The 25,293-nt window shown below is 44.7% G+C and overlaps 1 protein-coding gene across 1 annotated transcript in view; it reads left to right on the top strand.

Moving 5' to 3' along the window:
- The first annotated feature begins 1,078 nt into the window (after nt 1-1,078).
- BFSP1 (beaded filament structural protein 1) overlaps nt 1,079-25,293 on the top strand; it is a 72,807-nt gene continuing 48,592 nt past the window's right edge. Inside the window, exon 1 of the mRNA XM_056563397.1 lies at nt 1,079-1,452. Within this exon, the coding sequence (XP_056419372.1) occupies nt 1,079-1,452 (374 nt within the window). The remainder of the gene's footprint in view (nt 1,453-25,293) is intronic.

Below are 25,293 nucleotides of genomic sequence, written 5' to 3'. Positions count from 1 at the left end.
CTGTAATCGCAATGTCCAAAAGAATGGAGATAACATGTCAGTTTTACCACTCAGTGCAAGAAACAATACCCCCAAACTGTTATATTGCATTTTCTTTTTTACCTTAAAAATATTTTGTTTTTTTATGGTAAGATGAAAGATGTAGTTACAAAGTACAATTGATCTCACTAAATAAAAGCCTTTATATGGCTCTGTAGATGGGTAAATAAAAGGAGGTATGACTCTTAAAAGACACAGAGAAAAAAAAGAACCCCCACCCCCACCCCCAAATATTCCTGGGTTGTTAAGGGGGTTGAACAAGATTTTGTTTCTATGTCTTTTTACTCATATTAAAGGGGTACGGCTTTCATGCCCCTCTCGTAGACCTGAATGGAGGGGACATCACGTCTACAGTCCCTGAAACACAGAGGTTTCTGAGGCTGGAACAGCAGCCCTGCATAGGATATGGGTGCTGCACGAAGATCGGGGGGTCCCAGCAGTGGGCCTCCCACGATCAGACATTTTATCCTTTAGATGGGGGAGAAGATGTCTATGGCCGAAATACCCTTTTAAAAATACAGTTCTTCCTGCAAGAAAAAGGCCTTCATACAGCTTTGTCTTAAGGAAAAATGTAAATGTTATGTTTCTTGAAATGCGACAAGAAACAAAACAAGCAAAATGCTTTGTCTCTAAGATAGAGAGGCTACTTACTAATGGGTTAAACAGTTTTCTAGGGCAGATTTGTATGTAGCAAGAACCTCGTGAATCCTATGGTTAAACATTTTAATTGAATCAATTATATACAAATGCATTTCTTTTGTTGGCTTTGTCCTATTGTTAGTTTAGGCTTCTGTGTAGCGAAAAAACACATGACAATTGCTCTGCCTGGAACAAAATAAACGCTGACAGATACTAGAAAGCAAGAGAACAGTACCCTTGTGGCCTATTGCATTAAACTAAATTTCATTTGGTTGTTGCAGATGGCATTCAGTGCACAGGAGCATGGGGACACGACACGTTTTCTTCTTTGCCTGTTAGAACTCTACTCAGCTTCATTTGGCCTGGAGAGAGGAAGGTTTTATAGGAAAGTGATAGCATCATGTACAAAACTAGCTACTTACGAGAAGTTCATAAAGAGAAGTATGAAAGGTCTGATGGCTTTGATGAGCAAAGTCTTGTAGATTTTGGCAGCCTTGGCTTATCACAAGCACATGGCCTGGAGAATCTGCAGGAGCTGAATGAAAGGTTTGCCAATTACATAAACCGAGCTAGGGTACTAGAGCAAAGAAATGCCATCTTCAGAAAGCAGCTGGAGACCTTCCAAAGGATGGATGAGATCTCTGGCCTGGAAGAAGCTTTCGCAGAACAGATTGATCTGAATCGGCAGAGGCTCCGTGAGTTGTCTTCTGATCGGTCCAAGCTCGAAAGAGAGTACAAAGATGCTCAGCGGATGGTGGATGAATTTAAAATAAAGTAAGTGCATTTTTTAGCTCTGGTTGATGACCCCTTTTTATCTTCTGCTTGCTTATAAACCGCCAATATATTTCGCAGTGCCATACACAGTATTAGTCCCGGTCTCTAACTAGCTCACAATCAAAGTTTATTGTAAATGACTGTGAAATTCAGCAAAATTACAGTTTTCAAGGTATACACATTTGTTTTATTTTGTTAAGAAAGACTATAATTGTTTTATTTCCACAAAAGCCTTGTTAAACAGATGTCAAACAGATTGGTTTGCCACTGAATAAGACAGGGAAAGATGGAGAGGTAGGTAGTTTTCTCAGTTAAAAGGAACATAACCTCTGTAGTAAACCAAGTTACATACGTACCAAAGTGTTAAAGGGGAACTCCGGTGGAAAACTATTTATTTTAAATCAACTGAGGCCAGAAAGTTAAACAGATTTGTATATTACGTTTTGAATTTTGAATTTATTTTCTGCCTGACCACAGTGCTCTCTGCTGACACCTCTGTCAATTTCAGGAACTGTCCAGAGCTGGATAGGTTTGCTATGGGGTTTGGCTCTTGCTCTGGACAGTTCCCGATATGGACAGAGGTGTCAGCAGAGAGCACTGTGAACAGACAGGAAAGAAATTCAAGTATAGTATACAGCAGCTGATAAGTACTGGAAGGATTACGATTTTTTTTATAGAAGTAATTTACAAATCTGTATAACTTTCTGGCACCAGTTGTTTACAAATAAATTGTTTTCCACCGGAGTACCTCTTTAATGATCTGTTGGGCAACTTTTCAGGATAAGCTGTCCGGTGTGTTTACAAGAGAAGTAGCACTATATCTGGCCATTAGACATATGCAATTCGTTTCGTAACGAATACTAAACTTAACGAATTTTCCCGTTTTCGGGTGTTCGTTACAATCCTAATGCACGGAAAAAAAATTGAATATTTCCAAAAAAGAATACGAATATACAGTTAACAAATGCATTCGTTAGATAACGTATAACGAATAATGCATGTTAACAAATAACGAATGCATTCGTTATCAGTAAACCAAATGTAAGGAATGAATTAGATTTATTTCATTGGGTTTACCTGAGGAAAACTTGCCTTCCTACACAGAGAAAATTGCAAAAAAAGGTGAAAACATCAAGAATCCTAAGGTAACACCTGCTATTTATTACAAAAGAGGATCAGCAAGTGAAACTAATATGCATTTCGTTTAGTAACGAATGCTAACTTTAACAAATTTTACAGATATAACGAAAGATCCAAATTAACGAATGCATTCGATGTTATTAACGAATGCATCCGAAAACAAAAACATTTTTAGCCTTTGCATCCGAAAACCGAATATAACGAATTAACAGCATTCCGAATATTCACAGAACCGAAATTTTTTGAAAACGAAAGAAATGAAAAGAAACAACATTTTTGGTTCTGCACATGTCTACTGGCCATTATATAACTTGTATATGGCATTTTTCACCAGATGCAGGCTCTATTTCTAATTTTTAGTTTAACCAGAGCTAGTCCGTGTAGGCTATGATATCTTCCATACATTGTACAAGCGCTAAGGAGAAGATCCTGTTCCCCTATATCTGTATACAATGCCCTCAGAAGCAGAACAGAATGGAGGACAATATAAGGCAGCACTGAGCAGTTTAAACTGTGAATCCAGCACAGATAAAACACTCTCAGACTTTGTCATCCCCTGTCTTTGTCTCTCTTCAGCCATTAACACCTTCTCCTGGGCCCCCATCAACTTCTATAGGCAGCTATAACTTGTTATTTAATTGAGCTGAGCAGTCTTGATTTTACCTCTATCAGTTTTTTATTTATCAGAGTGAATGATAGGTTTGAGTGGTGGGGAAGCAGGAATGGAGCATCAAAAAATGGCACAGCCTGGAGTTGGCTGAAGTATGAGGAGACCATATAGTGTTTGAACGACACAGCCTGGAGTTGGCAGAAGCATGAGGAGACCATTGCAATTTAAGAATTTTAGATATAAATTTAAGATTTTAAAATTGAAATTGAGGGTTTTGAAATTGAACTTTTAACTCCCAAGTTTTAGTGTCCCGGACCCCAGCGTGTGGGTACAAAGGACAAAATCTAACAAGGAGTCATATATCACATGGCCGCACAATGACAGAGCCTGGAGGTGACATCAGTAGGAGGAGACCATATAGTGGCTGACTGAGACAGCCTGGAGGTGGCATCAGTATGAGGAGACCATATAGTGGCTGAATGAGACAGCCTGGAGGTGGCATCAGTATGAGGAGACCATATAGTGGCTGAATGACTGCCAGGAGTTTGTGGCAGCATGGGGAGACCATATAGTGTCTGAATGTTACAGCCCTGGAGTTGGCGGCAGATGAGGAAACAATAGGGCCTCACAATCTTTAAGAATAAAAGCTGACTTTTGAAATTTCCATTGAAGATGTATGGTACCTCGTGCTACCATTAACATATATAGGTAATGTCCTAGGCCCAGCAGCATCACTAAACCATGTAGTTGGTCAATGACCCAGACTGGAGCTGGCTGAAGCATCAGTAAACCATATATTGGATGAATGGCACAGCCTGGAGGTGGCTGAAGCATGAGGACACCATATAGTGACTGAATGACAAAGCCTGGAGGTGGCCAAAGCATGAGAAGAGACCATATAGCGGCTGAATGAGACAGCCTGGAGGTGGAAGCAGCAGCATCAGGAGTCCTGAAAGTGACCAGGTGACAGAGTGGTGCGGTGTGGCAATACCAGTACCCGGTGACGAAGGTGGGTGAAAAAAGGTCTGATGTGGAGGAATGTTTGTAATTGGGGAGCAGCAACTTAAATCTGTTTGGCACTATCCATATTTGTGAAGTGTTGGTGTGGCACCATGGTCAATCTACTCTGATGCATCAGGCATTGGTGGTTGGAAGTCCTGGCTGATCCATGCCTGATTCATCTTCACAAAGGTCAGTCTCTCCACATTTTTCCTGGACAGACAAGTTCTCCTTGGGGTAACTATGGCCCCTGCCGCACTAAACATCCACTCTGATGGCACACTACTGAAGGTGTGTTGGCATGGGCATGTGAAGGTATGTTACCACCTGCTGGTTCAGGTCCTACTCCAGGTGTACCTGCTGCTGATGAGTTGGTTCACTATGCGGGTGAAGAAAGCTACTCATCAGCGACTGTAGACTCAGGCTGCTGCTGATGGAGCTGGTACTGCTCCTGCAACCCCACCCCTCCCCAGCAGCCATGGCAGGAAAGGTGAGCGCAGGAGCCCCCCCCCCCCCGATTCAGACCTGCGAGAGGAAGGACAATGGCGCTGATAGCTATCAGCCAACTGACTACATAGGATGTCTCTGTAGTAGGTCATTTTGTCCTCCCTCTCAATGGGTGTAAAAAGGCCCTTATTTTGTGGCGGTAGCAGGGGTCCAATAAGGTGGAGACCCAGAAGTAATCTCGCTACCGAATGGTGTCATTTCGGCTGTCACTACGCAAGCAAATAGAGCATGCATCGTGCCATTTGTGTAAGTGACTCGGAGGGACTCCCTGCCTCCATCTCCCCTGCATACTGCCACGGTGTGTCTGGGTTCGTCTTCCTCATAACCCTCTAGCTCCTCTAGAAAAACCGCCCATTTGGCAAAACCTAAACTGTGCTCCACTGTGCTCCTCCCCTCCCCCCCCTCCTCCTCCTCCTCCAATTCAGCCCCCACAGGGCTCTTGTGGCTGTGAAATGTAGGTGCCACGTCTCCATTGCCCTGACCAGCCATCATTTCCAACACGTGTTGTAAGAAATGAAGCAGTGGAATGACGTCATTCATCTCGTAATCCTGGCGACTTACTAGTAATGTGGCTTCCTCAAAGAGCCTGAGCAAACAGCAGGTGTCATGTATGAGCTGACACTTGTTCACATTGAAGTTGCACAGGGCAGTACCCCTATCTGCTTGGATCATCAATAAATCGGTGATGGCTTTTCTCTGCTCGTACAATTGGTCCCACATATGGATTCATCCACAGTGAATAGTGGAGCTGAACCCACAGCATAAGATTCTTCTGTGGGGGAGGGAACAGCATAGGACAGAGGATATGGGAGGACAGGGACTGCTACCGGGCCATACCAACTGAGGGTTGTGTCTGAGGAACCCACCGACTTTTGACTGGGGGTGTCAGATGCCACTTGTGATGAAGTGGATGGCCGCGTCAACCAATCGATGACGGCAGATGGGTTGCTGGTTGAGACAGGACTGCTAGCTGATACTGGGAGCTCAGGCCTCTCGCTGCTACTCCTGCTGCCACTCGCCCCTAGTCTGCTGCGACCTCTGCCTGAAGTATTTAGACCTCTCCCTCTCCTCTGTACACATCCTGGCACTTCTCTGCCTGACATACTTAGTGCGTATATGAGGGGAGTACAATACACTTCACTACGCTTAAAACAGTATTTGTCTGTAACAGCAGCAGATGTGCACTTTTGGCTGGCCTTTCACAGTATCTTGGCCCTTGACAGATTAACAGGTTCAAAATAGTACACTACTTTGATGTAGGTTTGTGGTAGGCACTGATGAGGGCAGAAAAATGCTCTACAGTACACTAAAAAAATTATCTGAGTACAACACCTGCCGGTGAGTACTTTTGCCTTGCCTTTCAAAGTATCTAGGCACTTGACAGATTAACAGGTACAAAATAGTACACTACTTAGATGTACGTATGAGGTATGCACTTATGAGGGCAGAAAAATGCACTACAGTACGCCTAAAAACTCTGTATTTTTGTAAAACACCAGCCAGTGATTACTTTTGTCTGTCCTTTCACAGCAGAAAAATAAGCTACAGTACGCCTAAAAACTCTGTATTTTTGTAAATCACTAGCCAGGGATTACTTTGTCTGTCCTTTCACAGTATGTAGGCCCTTGATTGATTATCAGATCCAAATTAGTACAGTACTTATATGTAAATATGCGGTATGCACTTATGAGGGCAGAAAAATGCGATACAGTACCCTTAAAATAAATGTATTTGTGTAAAACACCAGCAGTACACAACATTGCTACAGCCAAAAAAAGCTGTGTACTAAACACAAAATTGCACTCTGTCACAGACTATTATAAATGGACTGCTGGTTATTATACCATCTACAGACTAGTATAACCAGTAGATGATTTTTTGGGGAACAAAGATGCTGAATTGCACCGAAAAGTTATTCCTGCATCCTCTGCCCTTGACAGATTAACAGGTACAAAATAGTACACTATTTAGATGCACGTATGCAGTATGCACTTATGAGGGCAGAAAATGTGCTACAGTACGCCTAAAAACTCTGTATTTTTGTAAAACACCAGCCAGTGATTACTTTTGTCTGTCCTTTTACAATATGTAGGCCCTTGACAGATTAACAGGTACAAAATAGTACACTACTTAGATGTAGGTATGCGGTTTGCACTTATGAGGGTAGAAAAATGCGCTACAGTACGCCTAAAAACTCTGTATTTTTGTAAAACACCAGCCAGTGATTACTTTTGTCTGTCCTTTCACAATATGTAGGCCCTTGACAGATTAACAGGTACAAATTAGTACACTACTTAGATGTACGTATGCGGTATGCACTTATGAGGGCAGAAAAATGCGATACAGTACCCTTAAAATAAATGTATTTGTGCAAAACACCAGCAGTACACAACATTGCTGCAGCCAAAACAGCTGTATCCTAAACACAAAATTGCACTGTCACAGACTATTATAAATGGACTGCTGGTTATTATACCATCTACAGACTAATATAACTAGTATAACACCCCCTGAGGAAGCCATTCAGTGGTGAAACGATCGTTGGGGTTGGTAGGTAAGGTCTGACATACTTATTCCCTTTGGTCTTTGGGTTTGGCTCTCTCGTTCGTTCCCTCCTTGCCCTCGTGCTTGCGTTTAGCAGTATTCTGGTGCGACTTTACTTTTGATACCTACATCTTATTGACCTCTGACCTCATACTTATGTTTATTATCACTTTCATGCTGAGTTCCAGTCCCTACCTACCTATCTGTAGTTTTTTTCGGTGCCTTGTTTTTATCATGTATATGTACTGTTGTTTTTAATTGATGATACACTTTAATAAAGATTTTGTTAACTTTTCTTCTATATGCTGTTCATTTGTGCATAATTTTTTCTGTGTTTTTGGTGGTGAGACTAGTATAACCAGTAGATGATTTTTTTTGTGGAACAAAGACACTGAGTTGTGCTGAAAAATTATTCCTGCCTCCTCTGGTAAGGATTATGTAGTTGAGGCAGCTTGTTGAAATGTATGAGGCAACACACAGCTATGTGCCCCTCTCTGTAATACTATGCTGAAGAAAGTGACTGTGAGGTTAAATACTGCAGCTGCAGTAAAAATCATTTTCAGTGAAAAAAACAATGCTCTCCGTCCACGAGAACGCTGATGTGATTAGGAGGATGTTAAACGCCTCTGGACTGCGCTTTTCTCTGCAGTAGCACACACACAGGCTCTGCATCCTATGATCCTTCTGCAGTGTATTGTAATGAAGTGAGGAGCCAGAATTATGGCTGACGATTCTATGGGGTTGTGACATCACAGGGGTGACTGGCTGCATCCTGCATGTGATTCAGGGTCATCCCGCCTACTTTCCTTCCTGCCTTGCCTTCCCACCTTCTCAGCGTTCCTTGCCCCATGTACTGACATGTGGATCTGCCATTTTAGATGCCCTGGAGCCTGGACCGCAGTAAATGGAGTTTAATGAAGCAATTTGCGCAATACAATCGCGGTGATATTCGCATTCATTGCGAATCGACTATTTCCTGAAATACGTAATTAATTCGGGTTCATCAGCTTAGACTCGCTCATCTCTACTCATTACCCATCTTAATATACTTTCCTCATATCCTTATCTAACATCCCATCCTCAGGTGAGGAGTAGCTGTAATAAAGAGATTGTAGGGTGAAAAGAGAAGGGGGTGTGACATTGCTGTAGGAGGGTTAGGGGGAAGGCTTGTGGGAGGGCGCGTTGCTTTCAAGCCAGACTCATACATTCACCTGGAGATGCAGAGCTTATAAAGTAAGGTGGGGTGAGCTGTGATTAAGAGATAGTGGTTGAAGGACCAATGATGTGGGTGTATTGGGCAAAAACGGTGTTTACAGCTTTGAGCCAAAAGAAAATAAAATTACTAAAAATAGAAATGGTGTGTATTGTGGGGGCGTAGCTTGCAAGCTGGACTGACACAATCACTAGTAGATGCAGTACCGGAAAACTTATAGACCTTCATGGGACTTTAGACTAAAACCCCAACTCTCGAAAATGTGGGTGAGTTAGGGTAATTTAGCAATCCTATATTTTTAGTTGACATAAGTAATATGTACCAAGTTTCATTGAAATATCTACATCCATTTGAAAGTGATGTTGGAACATACATACATACACATATACATATTGGGGTAAATGTATCAAAAATTGTGTAGAGGAAGAGTGGTGCAGTTGCCCATAGCAACCAATCAGATCACTTATTTAATTTCACAGAGGCCTTTTTAAAAATTAAAATTTAATTGGTTGCAATGGGTAACTGCACCATTCATCCCCTACCCAGGTTTTCATAAATTTCCCCCATTGAGTTTTAGACATATAGAATAATTAAAGGGGTACTACCATGCTGATAACTTATCCCCTATCTAAAGGATAGGGGATAAGTTGCCTGATCGCGTGGGGTCCCGCCGCTGGGGACCCCCGTGATCTGGCACACAGCACCCCGCTCTCATCAGGCCCCGGAGCGAACATCCGCTCTGGGTCTGATGATGGGGCCGGTGATCGTGACGTCACAGCTCTGCCCCGTGTGACATCACGCTCTGCCCGCTCAATGCAAGTCTAAGGCAGGACTGAGACAGCTGTCTCGCCCCCTGCCATAGACTTACATTGAGGGGGCGGAGCGTGACGTCACATGGGGCGGAGCTGTGACGTCACTATACTCCGGCCCTGTGATCAGACCCGGAGCGGATGTTCGCTCCGGGGCCTGATGAGAGCAGGGTGCTGCATGGCAGATCGCGGGGGCCGCCAGTGGCGGGACCCCGTGCGATCAGACAACCTATCCCCTATCCTTTAAAAGGGGTTATCTAGAAATACACAGCCAATTTTCTTTAAAAACAGCTCCACGTCTGTCTCCAGATTGGGTGTGGTTTTACAACTTGGTTCCATTCACTTCAATGGAACTGAGCTGCAGAACCACACCCAACCTGGAGACAGACAGGGAGCATTTTTTGATAGAAAGTAGCAATTTTTTTTATTCCTGGATAACACCTTTAAAGGGGTACTCCACTGGAAAATATGTATATTTTTTTTAAATCAAGTTGTCTATAAAGTTAAACAGATTTGTAAATGACCTCTATTTAAAAATCTTAATCTTTCCAGTACTTATCAGCTGCTGTATGCTCCACAGGAAGTTCTTTTATTTTTGAATTTCTTTTCAGTCTGTCCACAGTGTTCTCTGCTGTCAGTAACTGTCCAGAGCAGAATAGGTTTTCTATGGGGTTTGCTCCTACTCTGGACAGTTCCTGACATGGACAGAGGTGTCAGCAGAGAGCACTGTGGTCAGGCAAAGGAAATTCAAAAAGAAAATAACTTCCTCTGGATCATACAGCAGCTGGAAATGTTTTCCAGTGGAGTACCCCTCAAAGCAAAGTTTGTTGGAAAGTTAGTGGCCATTTACTGTGCGTGTGTGTGTATGTGTATGTGTATGTGTATATATATATATATATATATATATATATATATATATATATATATATATTTACACAAGAATTGGCATGAGACAGCACCGGGGACCAACCTCCGTGCATGTGAAACACCCAGGCAGCCAGCCTGGTGTTAGTGTATGCAAAGTCCAGGAATCACAGCACCAATAGGTCAAGGATCTTCATAAGCTGGTTTCTTTATTCACCCCAAAAGTTACAACGTTTCGGCAACAATAGCCTTTATCAAGCATAACATCATTATTAAAAGTGCACATATATATATATACAGCAAGTGCATTTCATTGGATACAACTCATGTGTTGTGAATGTGTAGTTATCCAACACCACACCTCCTTTCAGATCCCATTGGGAATCCATCATGTCAATCATAGTAAGAACTCAGTTGTCATAGCAACATTACATATACAAAACAATCAATGTGCATAGATACTGATTTGTGTCATAAAAACCTATGTAAATACATAAGATTAGGAAGGTACCTTCACTTTCAGCCATTTAACCATCGTGGTCGCTTCGTCTGCCAGCCGATCGCAACCATCGCTGCCACATTCAGTTAATGTAGATGTTTGTAAACAAAACATCTGCGCATGCGTCAGAGGATTATCACGCCCATGACCACGTCATATCCGCCTCCGATCGCTCAACACATTGCGAGCCAATCAGGTGCGGGGCTGGCCTAACCCGTGCACGTCACTGTCTACCCACTGCGGCTGCGCCAATGGGTCCGGCGACCGCGTCATCATGTATGACGTATTGCGGTCAAACCTGTCGGTCCGCGCATGCGCAGTGGGTATCGGGTCCATACCCTTGGCTTACCAATAGTATATCTATGGGCAAAAAGTATTATAATCAAAAAAGGTTTGCAGAAATTACTTTATTCTTGTATACCAGATATCAAAAACAAATATTAAACTGTAATAGTAATACTGTAATGCAGGATGGTTGCGGGGATGGCGTTCTATGATCGTGGCTGCGGTGAAGGTCCTTTTACAAAAACAAGTGATGTGATCCCAATATATCTAAAATATAAAGCATAATAAAGAATAATAAAATGAGTGTTAGGTACACATCATATTATTTAAAAACATGAGATGTTAACGAATTGTGCAAATAAATCCAGAACAGGATAAAGTGTAAAAGAAAAAGGGGGAAGAGAATAAAAAAGGAAAAAGAGAAAGAAAAAGAAGAAGAAAAAAGGGTGGGGGGGAAAGGGGGAAGAGGGAGGAGGGGGAGGAAAGGGAGGGGAGGGGATGAGGAAGGGGAGGGGGAAGGGGGAAGGGGGGAAGGGGGAAGGGAAGGAGGGAAAAATAGGAAAAGAAAAATAAATAAAAATAATAATAAATAGAAAAATGAGATATAATATAAAATAAATAAATGAAATAAAAAATAATAAATAATAAATAAATAAATACAAAATAAAACTTGAAAATAAAGCTGAAAAGTAATAAATAATAAATAATAATAAAGAAATAATAAATGAAGAATAAAAAATAAAAAAATATAAGAAATAAAATGAAAAATAAAAATAAAAAATAAAATATAAGAAAAAATAAAATAAAAAATAAATAAAAAATATAAAATAAATAATAAAAAATAATGAATAAAAACATTGGGTCTGACATTCCTGTACAAAGTGGGTATGAACTGTCACTTAAAGCTGTAGGTCTCTACAATAAAAGAACATTCATGCCACCACGTAAACATTATGGGGTTGAGACCTTTGTGGAGGTAGTCACACGTGAGATAGAGGAGCTACACAATCGTTCTGAATTTAACAATGGAAGGCGGTGTAATTTGAGTATACAGGAAACACAAATTTTGCGTCAGCTTCAAGATAACAAGAACATCACTATCAAGGCCGCCGACAAAGGTGGAGCCTTGGTAGTGATGGATACCTCACTCTATTTAAAAGAAATTAAGAAACAGTTGTCAGACACCCAGGTTTATCAAAAATTGCGTGGTAATCCCTTGGTAGATATACAGGAAGAGATTAATGTGATTACAGAGAGGGCGTTAACAGAGGGGATCATTGATGAAGATTTACAAACTTTTCTTACGCAAAAACACCCAATAACACCGGTACTGTATTGTTTACCCAAAATACATAAAGATCTGTGGAACCCTCCCGGTAGACCGATTGTCTCCGGGAGGGGATCCGTCTTTTCTCCATTAGCTATATATTTAGACAAGATGTTGAGAACACATGCGGTAACAGCAAAATCATACATACAGGACACAACGGATTTTATCAACAAACTTCGACAGATTGTATGCCCTAGTGATTGCCTACTAGTATCCTTTGATGTGGTAAATCTCTACACATCCATTGAGCACTCCAAGGGATTACAAGCTGTCGAAAACTGTCTTCTTAATACAGACTTGAGTGAGCCAGCCCGTTGCTTTGTTCTGGACTTACTGGGAGTCATCCTCAGGCGGAATTATTTTCTGCTTGGGAATGACTTCTATGTGCAGAACAGAGGAACGGCTATGGGGTCCAATGTGGCCCCAACATACGCAAATGTGTATATGACAGATGTTGAGGAACGTTTCATTTACACCTCCCAATGGTTCCAATATGTCGAGACATGGTTTCGATATATTGATGATACATTTGTCTTATGGAAAGGTACACACACTCAATTAACTCTCTTTTTTGAAGAACTTAACGGAATTTACCCTGAATTACAATTCACGATGGTGGTCTCGGACCACAGTCTACAATTTTTAGACACACTGATAGAATTGGATTATTCTATTTTGACAGTCGATTTATTTGTAAAGGAGACCGATAGGAACAGCATATTAACTTATGACAGTTTCCACCCACGACCCACTGTGAAATCTCTACCCTGGAGTCAGCTTCTCAGGGTGAAACGTATTGTTTCTGACCCGGTGAGGGCTGAAACCAGGGTGGATGAGATGTGCAAGAAATTTCGAAACAGGGGTTACCCACAACGTCTCCTTGATAGTCATAAAAATAAATTGGCCTCCATAGATAGGGATGAACTTCTACAGCAACAGCCCAGAACACAATCAGACAGAATCCCTTTTGTTTCTACCTTCAATAGGAACAGTACGCACATAGCAAAAATTATACGTAGAAACTGGACACTAGTGAGCAGAACACTTAACATCAAGGAACCTCCAGTGATGGCATACAGGAGAGGAAGGACACTTAAAGATAGTTTAACAGCATCTGACATAGGTAGCCTTAAACAGAAAACGGGTCAAACTTTGCTAAGTAAATTAAAAAATGGTAATTTTCCTTGTGGGTCATGTAGTCACTGTAATAACATGGTGAGAGGGGATACCTTTCATCATCCTTATACAGGACAACATTTTAAAATTAAAGATCACTACACATGCCGTTCGAGCTTTGTGGTGTATCTTATACAATGTCCTTGTGGACTCAATTACATTGGAGAAACAACTAATGAATGCAGAATACGTCTAAATGGACACAAATCGTCCATCCGCACTGGAAGGAGGGATTTGCCCATTCCCAAACATTATCCAGAAATGGGGCACAATATTAGTCAGATTAGATTTCGTATAATTGATCATGTGCCCCCATTACGTCGAGGAGGAGATAGGGAGAAATTATTGCGGCAGAAAGAGCTAAAATGGATATATACGTTGGAGACTATGCACCCAAAAGGTTTAAATGTTGATTTTAGCTTGAAACCTTTCATGTAAATATGGTATTCAGTTTTCTATTTATTCTCTACCCCTGCACTTTCTTTCTAACATTGTTTCTATTCTTAACACTGTTCTTCCCTCCTTCTCTCTTTTTCTCTCTTTCCCTTTGCCCCCCCCCTTTTTTTCCCCTTAATACCCCCCCTCTTTCTATATATTTTTTTATCTTTATTATTATTATTATTTATTTTTTATATTTTATTTTTTATTATTTATTTTCTATTTATTTTTTATTTTTTATTATTTATTTTTTATTCATTATTTTTTATTATTTATTCTATATTTTTTATTTATTTTTTATTTTATTTTTTCTTATATTTTATTTTTTAGTTTTATTTTTCATTTTATTTCTTATATTTTATTATTTTTTATTTTTTATTCTTCATTTATTATTTCTTTATTATTATTATTTATTATTTATTACTTTTCAGCTTTATTTTCAAGTTTTACCGTATATACTCGAGTATAAGCCGACCCGAGTATAAGCCGAGACCCCTAATTTCAACCCAAAATCCCAGGAAAAGTTATTGACTCGAGTATAAGCCTAGGGTGGGAAATACCTCATCCCCCCCTGTCATCATCCAGACCCGTCATTAACATCCTCATCATCCCCTTGTCATCATCCCACACATCCCCCCTTCATCATCCCCTTGTCATCATCCCACACATCCCCTTATCATCCCACACATCCCCCCTTCATCATCCCCTTGTCATCATCCCACACATCCCCTTGTCATCATCCCACACATCCCCCCTTCATCATCCCCTTGTCATCATCCCACACATCCCCTTATCCCACACATCCCCCCTTCATCATCCCCTTGTCATCATCCCACACATCCCCTTATCATCCCACACATCCCCCCTTCATCATCCCCTTGTCATCATCCCACACATCCCACACATCCCCCCTTCATCATCCCCTTGTAATCATCCCACACCCCCCCCCCTTCATCATCCCCACCCCCCTTCATCATCCCCACACCCCCCCCCCCCCTTCATCATCCTCTTCTCATCATTCGCCCTCAGTGGTCTTCAACCTGCGGACCTCCAGAGGTTTCAAAACTACAACTCCCAGCAAGCCCGGACAGCCATCGGCTGTCCGGGCTTGCTGGGAGTTGTAGTTTTGAAACCTCCGGAGGTCCGCAGGTTGAAGACCACTGCGGCCTTCAACATGCGGACCTCCAGAGGTTTCAAAACTACAACTCCCAGCAAGCCCGGGCAGCCATCGGCTGTCCGGGCTTGCTGGGAGTTGTAGTTTTGAAACCTCCGGAGGTCCGCAGGTTGAAGACCACTGCGGCCTTCAACATGCGGACCTCCAGAGGTTTCAAAACTACAACTCCCAGCAAGCCCGGGCAGCCATCGGCTGTCCGGGCTTGCTGGGAGTTGTAGTTTTGAAACCTCCGGAGGTCCGCAGGTTGAAGACCACTGCGGCCTTCAACATGCGGACCTCCAGAGGTTTCAAAACTACAACTCCCAGCAAGCCCGGGCAGCCATCGGCTGTCCGGGCTTGCTGGGAGTTGTAGTTTTGAAACCTCCGGAGGTCCGCAGGTTGAAGACCACTGCGGCCTTCAACATGCGGACCTCCAGAGGTTTCAAAACTACAACTCCCAGCAAGCCCGGGCAGCCATCGGCTGTCCGGGCTTGCTGGGAGTTGTAGTTTTGAAACCTCCGGAGGTCCGCAGGTTGAAGACCACTGCGGCCTTCAACATCATCCAGCCCCCTCTCACCCCCTTTAGTTCTGAGTACTCACCTCCGCTCGGCGCTGGTCCGGTCCTGCAGGGCTGTCCGGTAAGGAGGTGGTCCGGTGAGGAGGTGGTCCGGGCTGCTATCTTCACCGGGGGCGCCTCTTCTCCGCGCTTCCGGCCCGGAATAGAGCCGTTGCCTTAACAACGACGCATCTGCGTCGTTGTCAAGGCAACGTGACTATTCTGAGGCCGGGCCCGAAGCGCTTAGAAGAGGCCTCCCCGGTGAAGATAGCAGCCCGGAACCACTATCCCACCGGACCACCTCCTTACCGGACAGCCCTGCAGGACCGGACTAGCGCGGAGCGGAGGTGAGTACTCAGAACTAAAGGGGGTGAGAGGGGGCTGGATGATGTTGAAGGCCGCAGTGGTCTTCAACCTGCGGACCTCCGGAGGTTTCAAAACTACAACTCCCAGCAAGCCCGGACAGCCGATGGCTGCCCTGGCTTGCTGGGAGTTGTAGTTTTGAAACCTCTGGAAGTCCGCAGGTTGAAGACCACTGCGGGTGGGGGAGTTCACTCGAGTATAAGCCGAGGGGGGTGTTTTCAGCACGAAAAATCGTGCTGAAAAACTCGGCTTATACTCGAGTATATACGGTATTTTGTATTTATTTATTTATAATTTTTTATTTCATTTATTTATTTATCATTTTTTATATTTTATATTATATCTCATTTTTCTATTTATTATTATTTTTATTTATTTTTCTTTTCCTATTTTTCCCTCCTTCCCTTCCCCCTTCCCCCCTTCCCCCTCCCCTTCCTCCTCCCCTCCCCTCCCTTTCCTCCCCCTCCTCCCTCTTCCCCCTTCCCCCCACCCTTTTTTCTTCTTCTTTTTCTTTCTCTTTTTCCTTTTTTATTCTCTTCCCCCTTTTTCTTTTAAACTTTATCCTGTTCTGGATTTATTTGCACGATTCGTTAACATCTCATGTTTTTAAATAATATGATGTGTACCTAACACTCATTTTATTATTCTTTATTATGCTTTATATTTTAGATATATTGGGATCACATCACTTATTTTTGTAAAAAGACCTTCACCACAGCCACGATCATAGAACGCCATCCCCGCAACCATCCTGCATTACAGTATTACTATTACAGTTTAATATTTGTTTTTGATATCTGGTAAACAAGAATAAAGTAATTTCTGCAAACCTTTTTTGATTATAATACTTTTTGCCCATAGATATACTATTGATAAGCCAAGCGTATGGACCCGATACCCACTGCGCATGCGCGGACCGACAGGTTTGACCGCAATACGTCTGTCACGATGCCGGCTGGCAGGTAGTGGATCCTCTGTGCCAGAGAGGGATTGGCGTGGACCGTGCTAGTGGATCGGTTCTAAGTCACTACTGGTTTTCACCAGAGCCCGCCGCAAAGCGGGATGGTCTTGCTGCGGCGGTAGTGACCAGGTCGTATCCACTAGCAACGGCTCAACCTCTCTGACTGCTGAAGATAGGCGCGGTACAAGGGAGTAGACAGAAGCAAGGTCGGACGTAGCAGAAGGTCGGGGCAGGCAGCAAGGATCGTAGTCAGGGGCAACGGCAGGAGGTCTGGAACACAGGCTAGGAACACACAAGGAACGCTTTCACTGGCACAATGGCAACAAGATCCGGCAAGGGAGTGCAAGGGAAGTGAGGTATAAGTAGGGAGTGCACAGGTGGAAACTAATCAAGGTAATTGGGAAGATTGGGCCAGGCACCATCATTGGTGCACTGGCCCTTTAAATCGCAGAGACCCGGCGCGCGCGCGCCCTAGGGAGCGGGGCCGCGCGCGCCGGGACAGGACCGACAGAGAGCGAGTCAGGTACGGGAGCCGGGGTGCGCATCGCGAGCGGGCGCAACCCGCATCGCGAATCGCATCCCGGCTGGAGGCAGTATCGCAGCGCACCCGGTCAGTGGATCTGACCGGGGCGCTGCGGGAGCGAGAGTGTAGTGAGCGCTTCGGGGAGGAGCGGGGACCCGGAGCGCTCGGCGTAACAGTACCCCCCCCTTGGGTCTCCCCCTCTTCTTGGAGCCTGAGAACCTGAGGACCAGACTTTTATCCAGGATATTGTCCTCAGGTTCCCAGGATCTCTCTTCAGGACCACAGCCCTCCCAGTCAACCAAAAAGAAGGTTTTTCCTCTGACCTTTTTGGAGGCCAGTATCTCCTTTACAGGAAAGATGTCAGAAGAACCGGAGACAGGAGTGGGAGAGATAAGTTTAGGAGAGAAACGGTTGATGATGAGTGGTTTAAGAAGAGAAACGTGAAAGGCATTAGGAATACGAAGAGAAGGAGGGAGAAGAAGTTTATAAGAGACAGGATTGATCTGGCGCAAAATTTTGAAAGGACCAAGATAGCGTGGTCCCAATTTGTAGCTGGGAACACGGAAGCGGACATATTTAGCGGAGAGCCATACCTTGTCTCCAGGAGAAAAAATGGGGGGAGCTCTTCTTTTCTTATCAGCAAACTTCTTCATGCGTGATGAAGCCTGTAAGAGAGAATTTTGGGTCTCTTTCCATATGGTGGAAAGATCACGAGAAATTTCATCCACAGCGGGCAGACCAGAGGGCAAGGGGGTAGGGAGGGGAGGAAGAGGGTGGCGGCCGTACACCACGAAAAATGGGGATTTGGAGGAAGATTCAGAGACTCTGAAGTTATACGAGAATTCGGCCCATGGTAGAAGATCTGCCCAATCATCCTGGCGGGAGGAAACAAAATGTCGTAAATAATCACCCAAGACCTGGTTAATTCTTTCTACTTGTCCATTGGATTGAGGATGATATGCAAAAGAAAAGTTTAATTTAATCTTGAGTTGTTTACAGAGAGCCCTCCAGAATTTTGACACGAATTGGACGCCTCTATCCGAGACGATCTGCGTGGGCAACCCGTGAAGACGAAAAATGTGTACAAAAAATTGTTTAGCCAACTGAGGCGCTGAAGGAAGACCAGGAAGAGGGATGAAATGTGCCATTTTGGAGAATCGATCAACGACCACCCAAACAACAGTGTTGCCACGGGATGATGGTAAGTCTGTAATAAAATCCATACCAATCAGAGACCAAGGCTGTTCGGGGACAGGCAGGGGATGAAGAAAACCAGCGGGCTTCTGGCGAGGAGTCTTATCCCGGGCACAGACAGTGCAGGCTCGCACAAAGTCCACGACATCCGTCTCCAGAGTCGGCCACCAATAGAAGCGAGAGATGAGTTGCACAGATTTCTTGATGCCCGCATGACCTGCGAGATGGGAGGAGTGACCCCATTTGAGGATTCCGAGGCGTTGGCGTGGAGAGACGAAGGTCTTTCCTGGAGGAGTTTGCCTGATGGAGGCTGGAGAAGTGGAAATCAGGCAGTCAGGAGGAATGATGTGTTGCGGAGAGAGTTCAACTTCCGAGGCATCCGAGGAACGGGAAAGAGCATCGGCCCTAATGTTCTTATCGGCAGGCCGAAAGTGAATTTCAAAATTAAATCGGGCAAAGAACAGAGACCACCTGGCCTGGCGAGGATTCAGCCGTTGGGCAGACTGGAGATAGGAGAGGTTCTTGTGATCGGTGTAAATAATAACTGGAAATCTTGATCCCTCCAGCAGATGCCTCCATTCCTCAAGTGCTAATTTAATGGCTAGAAGCTCTCGATCCCCGATGGAGTAGTTCCTCTCCGCCGGAGAGAAGGTCCTAGAAAAAAAACCACAAGTAACAGCATGCCCGGAAGAATTTTTTTGTAGAAGGACCGCTCCAGCTCCTACTGAGGAGGCATCAACCTCCAATAGGAAGGGTTTAGATGGGTCAGGTCTGGAGAGCACGGGAGCCGAAGAAAAGGCAGACTTGAGCCGTTTAAAGGCGTCTTCCGCTTGAGGAGGCCATGACTTGGGATTGGCATTTTTTTTGGTTAAAGCCACGATAGGAGCCACAACGGTAGAAAAATGTGGAATAAATTGCCTGTAATAATTGGCGAACCCCAAAAAACATTGGATAGCACGGAGTCCGGAGGGGCGTGGCCAATCTAAGACGGCAGAGAGTTTGTCTGGATCCATTTGTAGTCCCTGGCCAGAGACCAAGTATCCTAGGAAAGGAAGAGATTGGCATTCAAACAGACATTTCTCTATCTTGGCATAAAGTTGATTGTCACGAAGTCTCTGAAGAACCATACGGACATGCTGGCGGTGTTCTTCTAGATTGGCAGAAAAAATCAGGATATCGTCCAGATATACAACAACACAGGAGTATAAGAGATCACGAAAAATTTCATTAACAAAGTCTTGGAAGACGGCAGGGGCGTTGCACAGGCCAAAGGGCATGACCAGATACTCAAAGTGTCCATCTCTAGTGTTAAATGCCGTTTTCCATTCATCCCCCTCTCTGATGCGGATGAGATTATAAGCACCTCTTAAGTCCAGTTTGGTAAAGATGTGAGCACCTTGGAGGCGATCAAAGAGTTCAGAGATGAGAGGTAGGGGGTAGCGGTTCTTTACCGTGATTTTATTAAGACCGCGGTAGTCGATGCAAGGACGTAGAGAGCCATCTTTTTTGGACACAAAGAAAAATCCGGCTCCGGCAGGAGAGGAGGATTTACGGATAAAGCCCTTTTTTAAATTTTCCTGGATGTACTCAGACATAGCAAGAGTCTCTGGGGCGGACAGAGGATAAATTCTGCCCCGGGGTGGAGTAGTGCCCGGGAGGAGGTCAATAGGACAATCATAAGGCCTGTGAGGAGGTAGAGTCTCAGCTTGTTTTTTGCAAAAAACATCCGCAAAGTCCATATAGGCCTTAGGGAGACCGGTTACAGGGGGAACCACAGAGTCACGGCAAGGGGTACTGGGAACCGATTTTAGGCAGTCCTTGAAACAAGAGGGCCCCCAACTCTTGATCTCCCCAGTGGACCAATCCAGGGTTGGGGAATGGAGTTGAAGCCAGGGTAGTCCAAGGAGAATTTCGGAAGTGCAATTGGGGAGGACCAAAAATTCAATTTTCTCGTGATGAGGTCCGATGCACATTAGAAGGGGCTCCGTGCGGAAACGTATGGTACAGTCCAATCTTTCATTGTTTACACAATTGATGTAGAGGGGTCTGGCGAGACTGGTCACCGGGATGTTGAACCTGTTGACGAGGGAGGCCAAAATAAAATTTCCTGCAGATCCGGAATCCAAGAAGGCCATAGTAGAGAAGGAGAAGGCAGAGGCAGATATCCGCACAGGCACAGTAAGACGTGGAGAAGCAGAGTTGACATCAAGGACTGTCTCACCTTTGTGCGGAGTCAGCGTACGTCTTTCCAGGCGGGGAGGACGGATAGGACAATCCTTCAGGAAGTGTTCGGTACTGGCACAGTACAGGCAGAGATTCTCCATGCGGCGTCGTGTCCTCTCTTGAGGTGTCAGGCGAGACCGGTCGACCTGCATAGCCTCCACGGCGGGAGGCACAGGAACAGATTGCAGGGGACCAGAGGAGAGAGGAGCCGGGGAGGAAAAACGCCTCGTGCGAACAAAGTCCATATCCTGGCGGAGCTCCTGACGCCTTTCGGAAAAACGCATGTCAATGCGAGTGGCTAGATGAATGAGTTCATGTAGGTTAGCAGGGATTTCTCGTGCGGCCAGAACATCTTTAATGTTGCTGGATAGGCCTTTTTTAAAGGTCGCGCAGAGGGCCTCATCATTCCAGGATAGTTCTGAAGCAAGAGTACGGAATTGTACGGCGTACTCGCCAACGGAAGAATTACCCTGGACCAGGTTCAACAGGGCAGTCTCAGCAGAAGAGGCTCGGGCAGGTTCCTCAAAGACACTTCGAATTTCCGAGAAGAAGGAGTGTATAGAGGCAGTGACGGGGTCATTGCGGTCCCAGAGCGGTGTGGCCCATGACAGAGCTTTTCCAGACAGAAGGCTGACTACGAAAGCCACCTTAGACCTTTCAGTAGGAAACTGGTCCGACATCATCTCCAAGTGCAGGGAACATTGGGAAAGAAAGCCACGGCAGAATTTAGAGTCCCCATCAAATTTATCCGGCAAGGATAGTCGTAGGCCAGAAGCGGCCACTCGCTGCGGAGGAGGTGCAGGAGCTGGCGGAGGAGATGATTGCTGAAGCTGTGGTAGTAGCTGCTGTAGCATCACGGTCAGTTGAGACAGCTGTTGGCCTTGTTGCGCTATCTGTTGTGACTGCTGGGCGACCACCGTGGTGAGGTCGGCGACAACTGGCAGAGGAACTTCAGCGGGATCCATGGCCGGATCTACTGTCACGATGCCGGCTGGCAGGTAGTGGATCCTCTGTGCCAGAGAGGGATTGGCGTGGACCGTGCTAGTGGATCGGTTCTAAGTCACTACTGGTTTTCACCAGAGCCCGCCGCAAAGCGGGATGGTCTTGCTGCGGCGGTAGTGACCAGGTCGTATCCACTAGCAACGGCTCAACCTCTCTGACTGCTGAAGATAGGCGCGGTACAAGGGAGTAGACAGAAGCAAGGTCGGACGTAGCAGAAGGTCGGGGCAGGCAGCAAGGATCGTAGTCAGGGGCAACGGCAGGAGGTCTGGAACACAGGCTAGGAACACACAAGGAACGCTTTCACTGGCACAATGGCAACAAGATCCGGCAAGGGAGTGCAAGGGAAGTGAGGTATAAGTAGGGAGTGCACAGGTGGAAACTAATCAAGGTAATTGGGAAGATTGGGCCAGGCACCATCATTGGTGCACTGGCCCTTTAAATCGCAGAGACCCGGCGCGCGCGCGCCCTAGGGAGCGGGGCCGCGCGCGCCGGGACAGGACCGACGGAGAGCGAGTCAGGTACGGGAGCCGGGGTGCGCATCGCGAGCGGGCGCAACCCGCATCGCGAATCGCATCCCGGCTGGAGGCAGTATCGCAGCGCACCCGGTCAGTGGATCTGACCGGGGCGCTGCGGGAGCGAGAGTGTAGTGAGCGCTCCGGGGAGGAGCGGGGACCCGGAGCGCTCGGCGTAACAACGTCATACATGATGATGCGGTCGCCGGACCCATTGGCGCAGCCGCAGTGGGTAGACAGTGACGTGCACGGGTTAGGCCAGCCCCGCACCTGATTGGCTCGCAATGTGTTGAGCGATCGGAGGCGGATATGACGTGGTCATGGGCGTGATAATCCACTGACGCATGCGCAGATGCTTTGTTTACAAACATCTACATTAACTGAATGTGGCAGCGATGGTTGCGATCGGCTGGCAGACGAAGCAACCACGATGGTTTTTATGACACAGATCAGTATCTATGCACATTGATTGTTTTGTATATGTAATGTTGCTATGACAACTGAGTTCTTACTATGATTGACATGATGGATTCCCAATGGGATCTGAAAGGAGGTGTGGTGTTGGATAACTACACATTCACAACACATGAGTTGTATCCAATGAAATGCACTTGCTGTATATATATATATATGTGCACTTTTAATAATGATGTTATGCTTGATAAAGGCTATTGTTACCGAAACGTTGTAACTTTTGGGGTGAATAAAGAAACCAGCTTATGAAGATCCTTGACCTATTGGTGCTGTGATTCCTGGACTTTATATATATATATATATATATATATATATATATATTCAAAAACAATGCAGCACTACTTCACCATTAGATGTCCGGTGCCAGCGCCCTGACTCGATCAAAGTCCATGTAATAGAAAACAATGGCGCAGCACTCCAAAATTGCAAAAAAGTGTAAAAAATTTTATTCCTTCATGTCTTTATTCCTTCCTACATGTTTTATTCCTTCAATGAATTTTGACATGAAGGAATAAAATTTTTTACACTTTTTTGCAATTTTGGAGTGCTGCGCCATTGTTTTCTATATATATATATATATATATATATATATATATATATATATATGATGCCTGATCATGGGAGTCCCGCCGCTGGGGACTCCCGGGATCTTGCACGCGGCACCCCGTGTGTAATCAGTCCCCGGAGCGTGTTCGCGTGTGATGTCACGCCTCCGCCCCCGTGTGACGTTACGCTCCGCCCCTCCATGCAAGCCTACGGGCGGGGGCGTGATAGCGGTCGTTGGTAATCAGACCCGGAGCGAACATGCTCAGGGGACTGATTACAAACGGGGTGCCGCGTACAAGATCCTGGGGGTCCCCAGCGGCGGGACTCCCACGATCAGGCATCTTATCCCCTATCCGGAGAACCCCTTTAAAGCATTGTAAGAGTTATAATAAGTGGATGTACATAAGGGCTGGAGGGTGTCGGAAAATGCCTGCTCTGCTGCTGTACTATCGTACGTATTTCCCTATAGCGTACACAACATAAAGTAGTAACTCAAAACTATAGTGAAAGTACGCGCTGAGTTGGCAAGATGGTAATAATAGGAAATAAAATTAGATAAGTGACACCTGATGTTTTGATGCAATAATAACAGAAAACGTACCTGAGATTATGTATGAGATTTATGAACAAATGGTTTGAACAAGCTGAAGATGTGATCAAGTGAATAACGAAGATGCTAAAAGGGAAAATAAAGTGTGAAATAATTAATATATGGAGATATAGTTATACTCATGCGATGAAGGTAATGCATTAAATCACTGGTACTACCTGACGTATAGGAATAGGCTGTATGTGATTATGATGTAGATGCACGTTAATAGATGTGCCACAGTGGGCCGTTTTTAGGGTACTCCAGCGCTGCAAAATAATGAATAGTCTATTACATGTGGGGTGGATAGACTAAATCCACGCAGGCTAGTTCTGATAGTTCTAGGGTACCTTCTGCTCCCTCGATGTTGTATCTCGTGTGGCTGGAAGCTACTCCGATGAAACTATCCTTCGTATTTCTGTGAACCTCCGGGTATGGGCAGGCAGTGGGAGAGCGCTCTGGCCGGTAGCTCCTCAACCAAACTGCGTCCGTTCCGTAAGTCGCAATGGTAGGCGATGAATAGTGATGTCACTATGGGTGCTTGTAAGTCCACAAAGCTGGATCATCAACGCGTTTCGGAAATTCAGCGGATTTCCTTTGCTTTTCATTGTAAGAGTTAATGGGCTGAATTTTCTTTTGCTTGTTAAAGACTGTACTTGTGAATATGCCAGCTGTATTAGCTGTTAAAGGGTAACTCTAGTAGATAATTATTTTTTTTTACTATAGTGCAGCCCATATCACAATAGTAATCTGTGTAAATAAGATTATTTAAAAATTTACACCCTAAATACCTTATCTGAGCAGCTGTTTCCCCAATCCTGTCCAAACATACTGTTTGTCGCAGCCTCTAGCTGGTCCCCTCCAGCCAATACATTCTACGGCTCTGGGTCTTGCTCTAGGTATGGTTTCCTTGAAGAGTAGCGGGAGGCTCCTGCACAATGTTTTAACATTTCCCCAGACCAGGAGAAACAGCCACTTTAGAAAAGGTATTTACTTTGCAAATTTTTAAATAATCACATTTACACAGATTACTAGTGTTCTATAGGCTGCTTAATAGTAAAAAGAAAAGAAAACTGTGAGAATTACACTTTAATAGCTATAGACACTGCTAGGGTACAAAAAAAAAACTATATCTTTTCTGGAGCTGATGGTGGTTGCCTAATGTAAAAAAAAATACCTTTTCATTTATCAGCAAGGGGGCAGGGCTTGGCTGCTCAAGTGGCACAGGGTAGGACACCTCCTCACTTGCCTTAACTCTTCAACCCCTCCTTGACTGATATACATCACTATACACTAGTAATGGGGGGCTGAGAGGTAAAAGAGTAAGTGAG

Source organism: Hyla sarda, chromosome 3 (genome assembly GCF_029499605.1).
Source record: "Hyla sarda isolate aHylSar1 chromosome 3, aHylSar1.hap1, whole genome shotgun sequence".
Taxonomy (NCBI): Eukaryota; Metazoa; Chordata; class Amphibia; order Anura; family Hylidae; genus Hyla; species Hyla sarda.
This window is presented reverse-complemented; position numbering and strand designations above follow the sequence as displayed.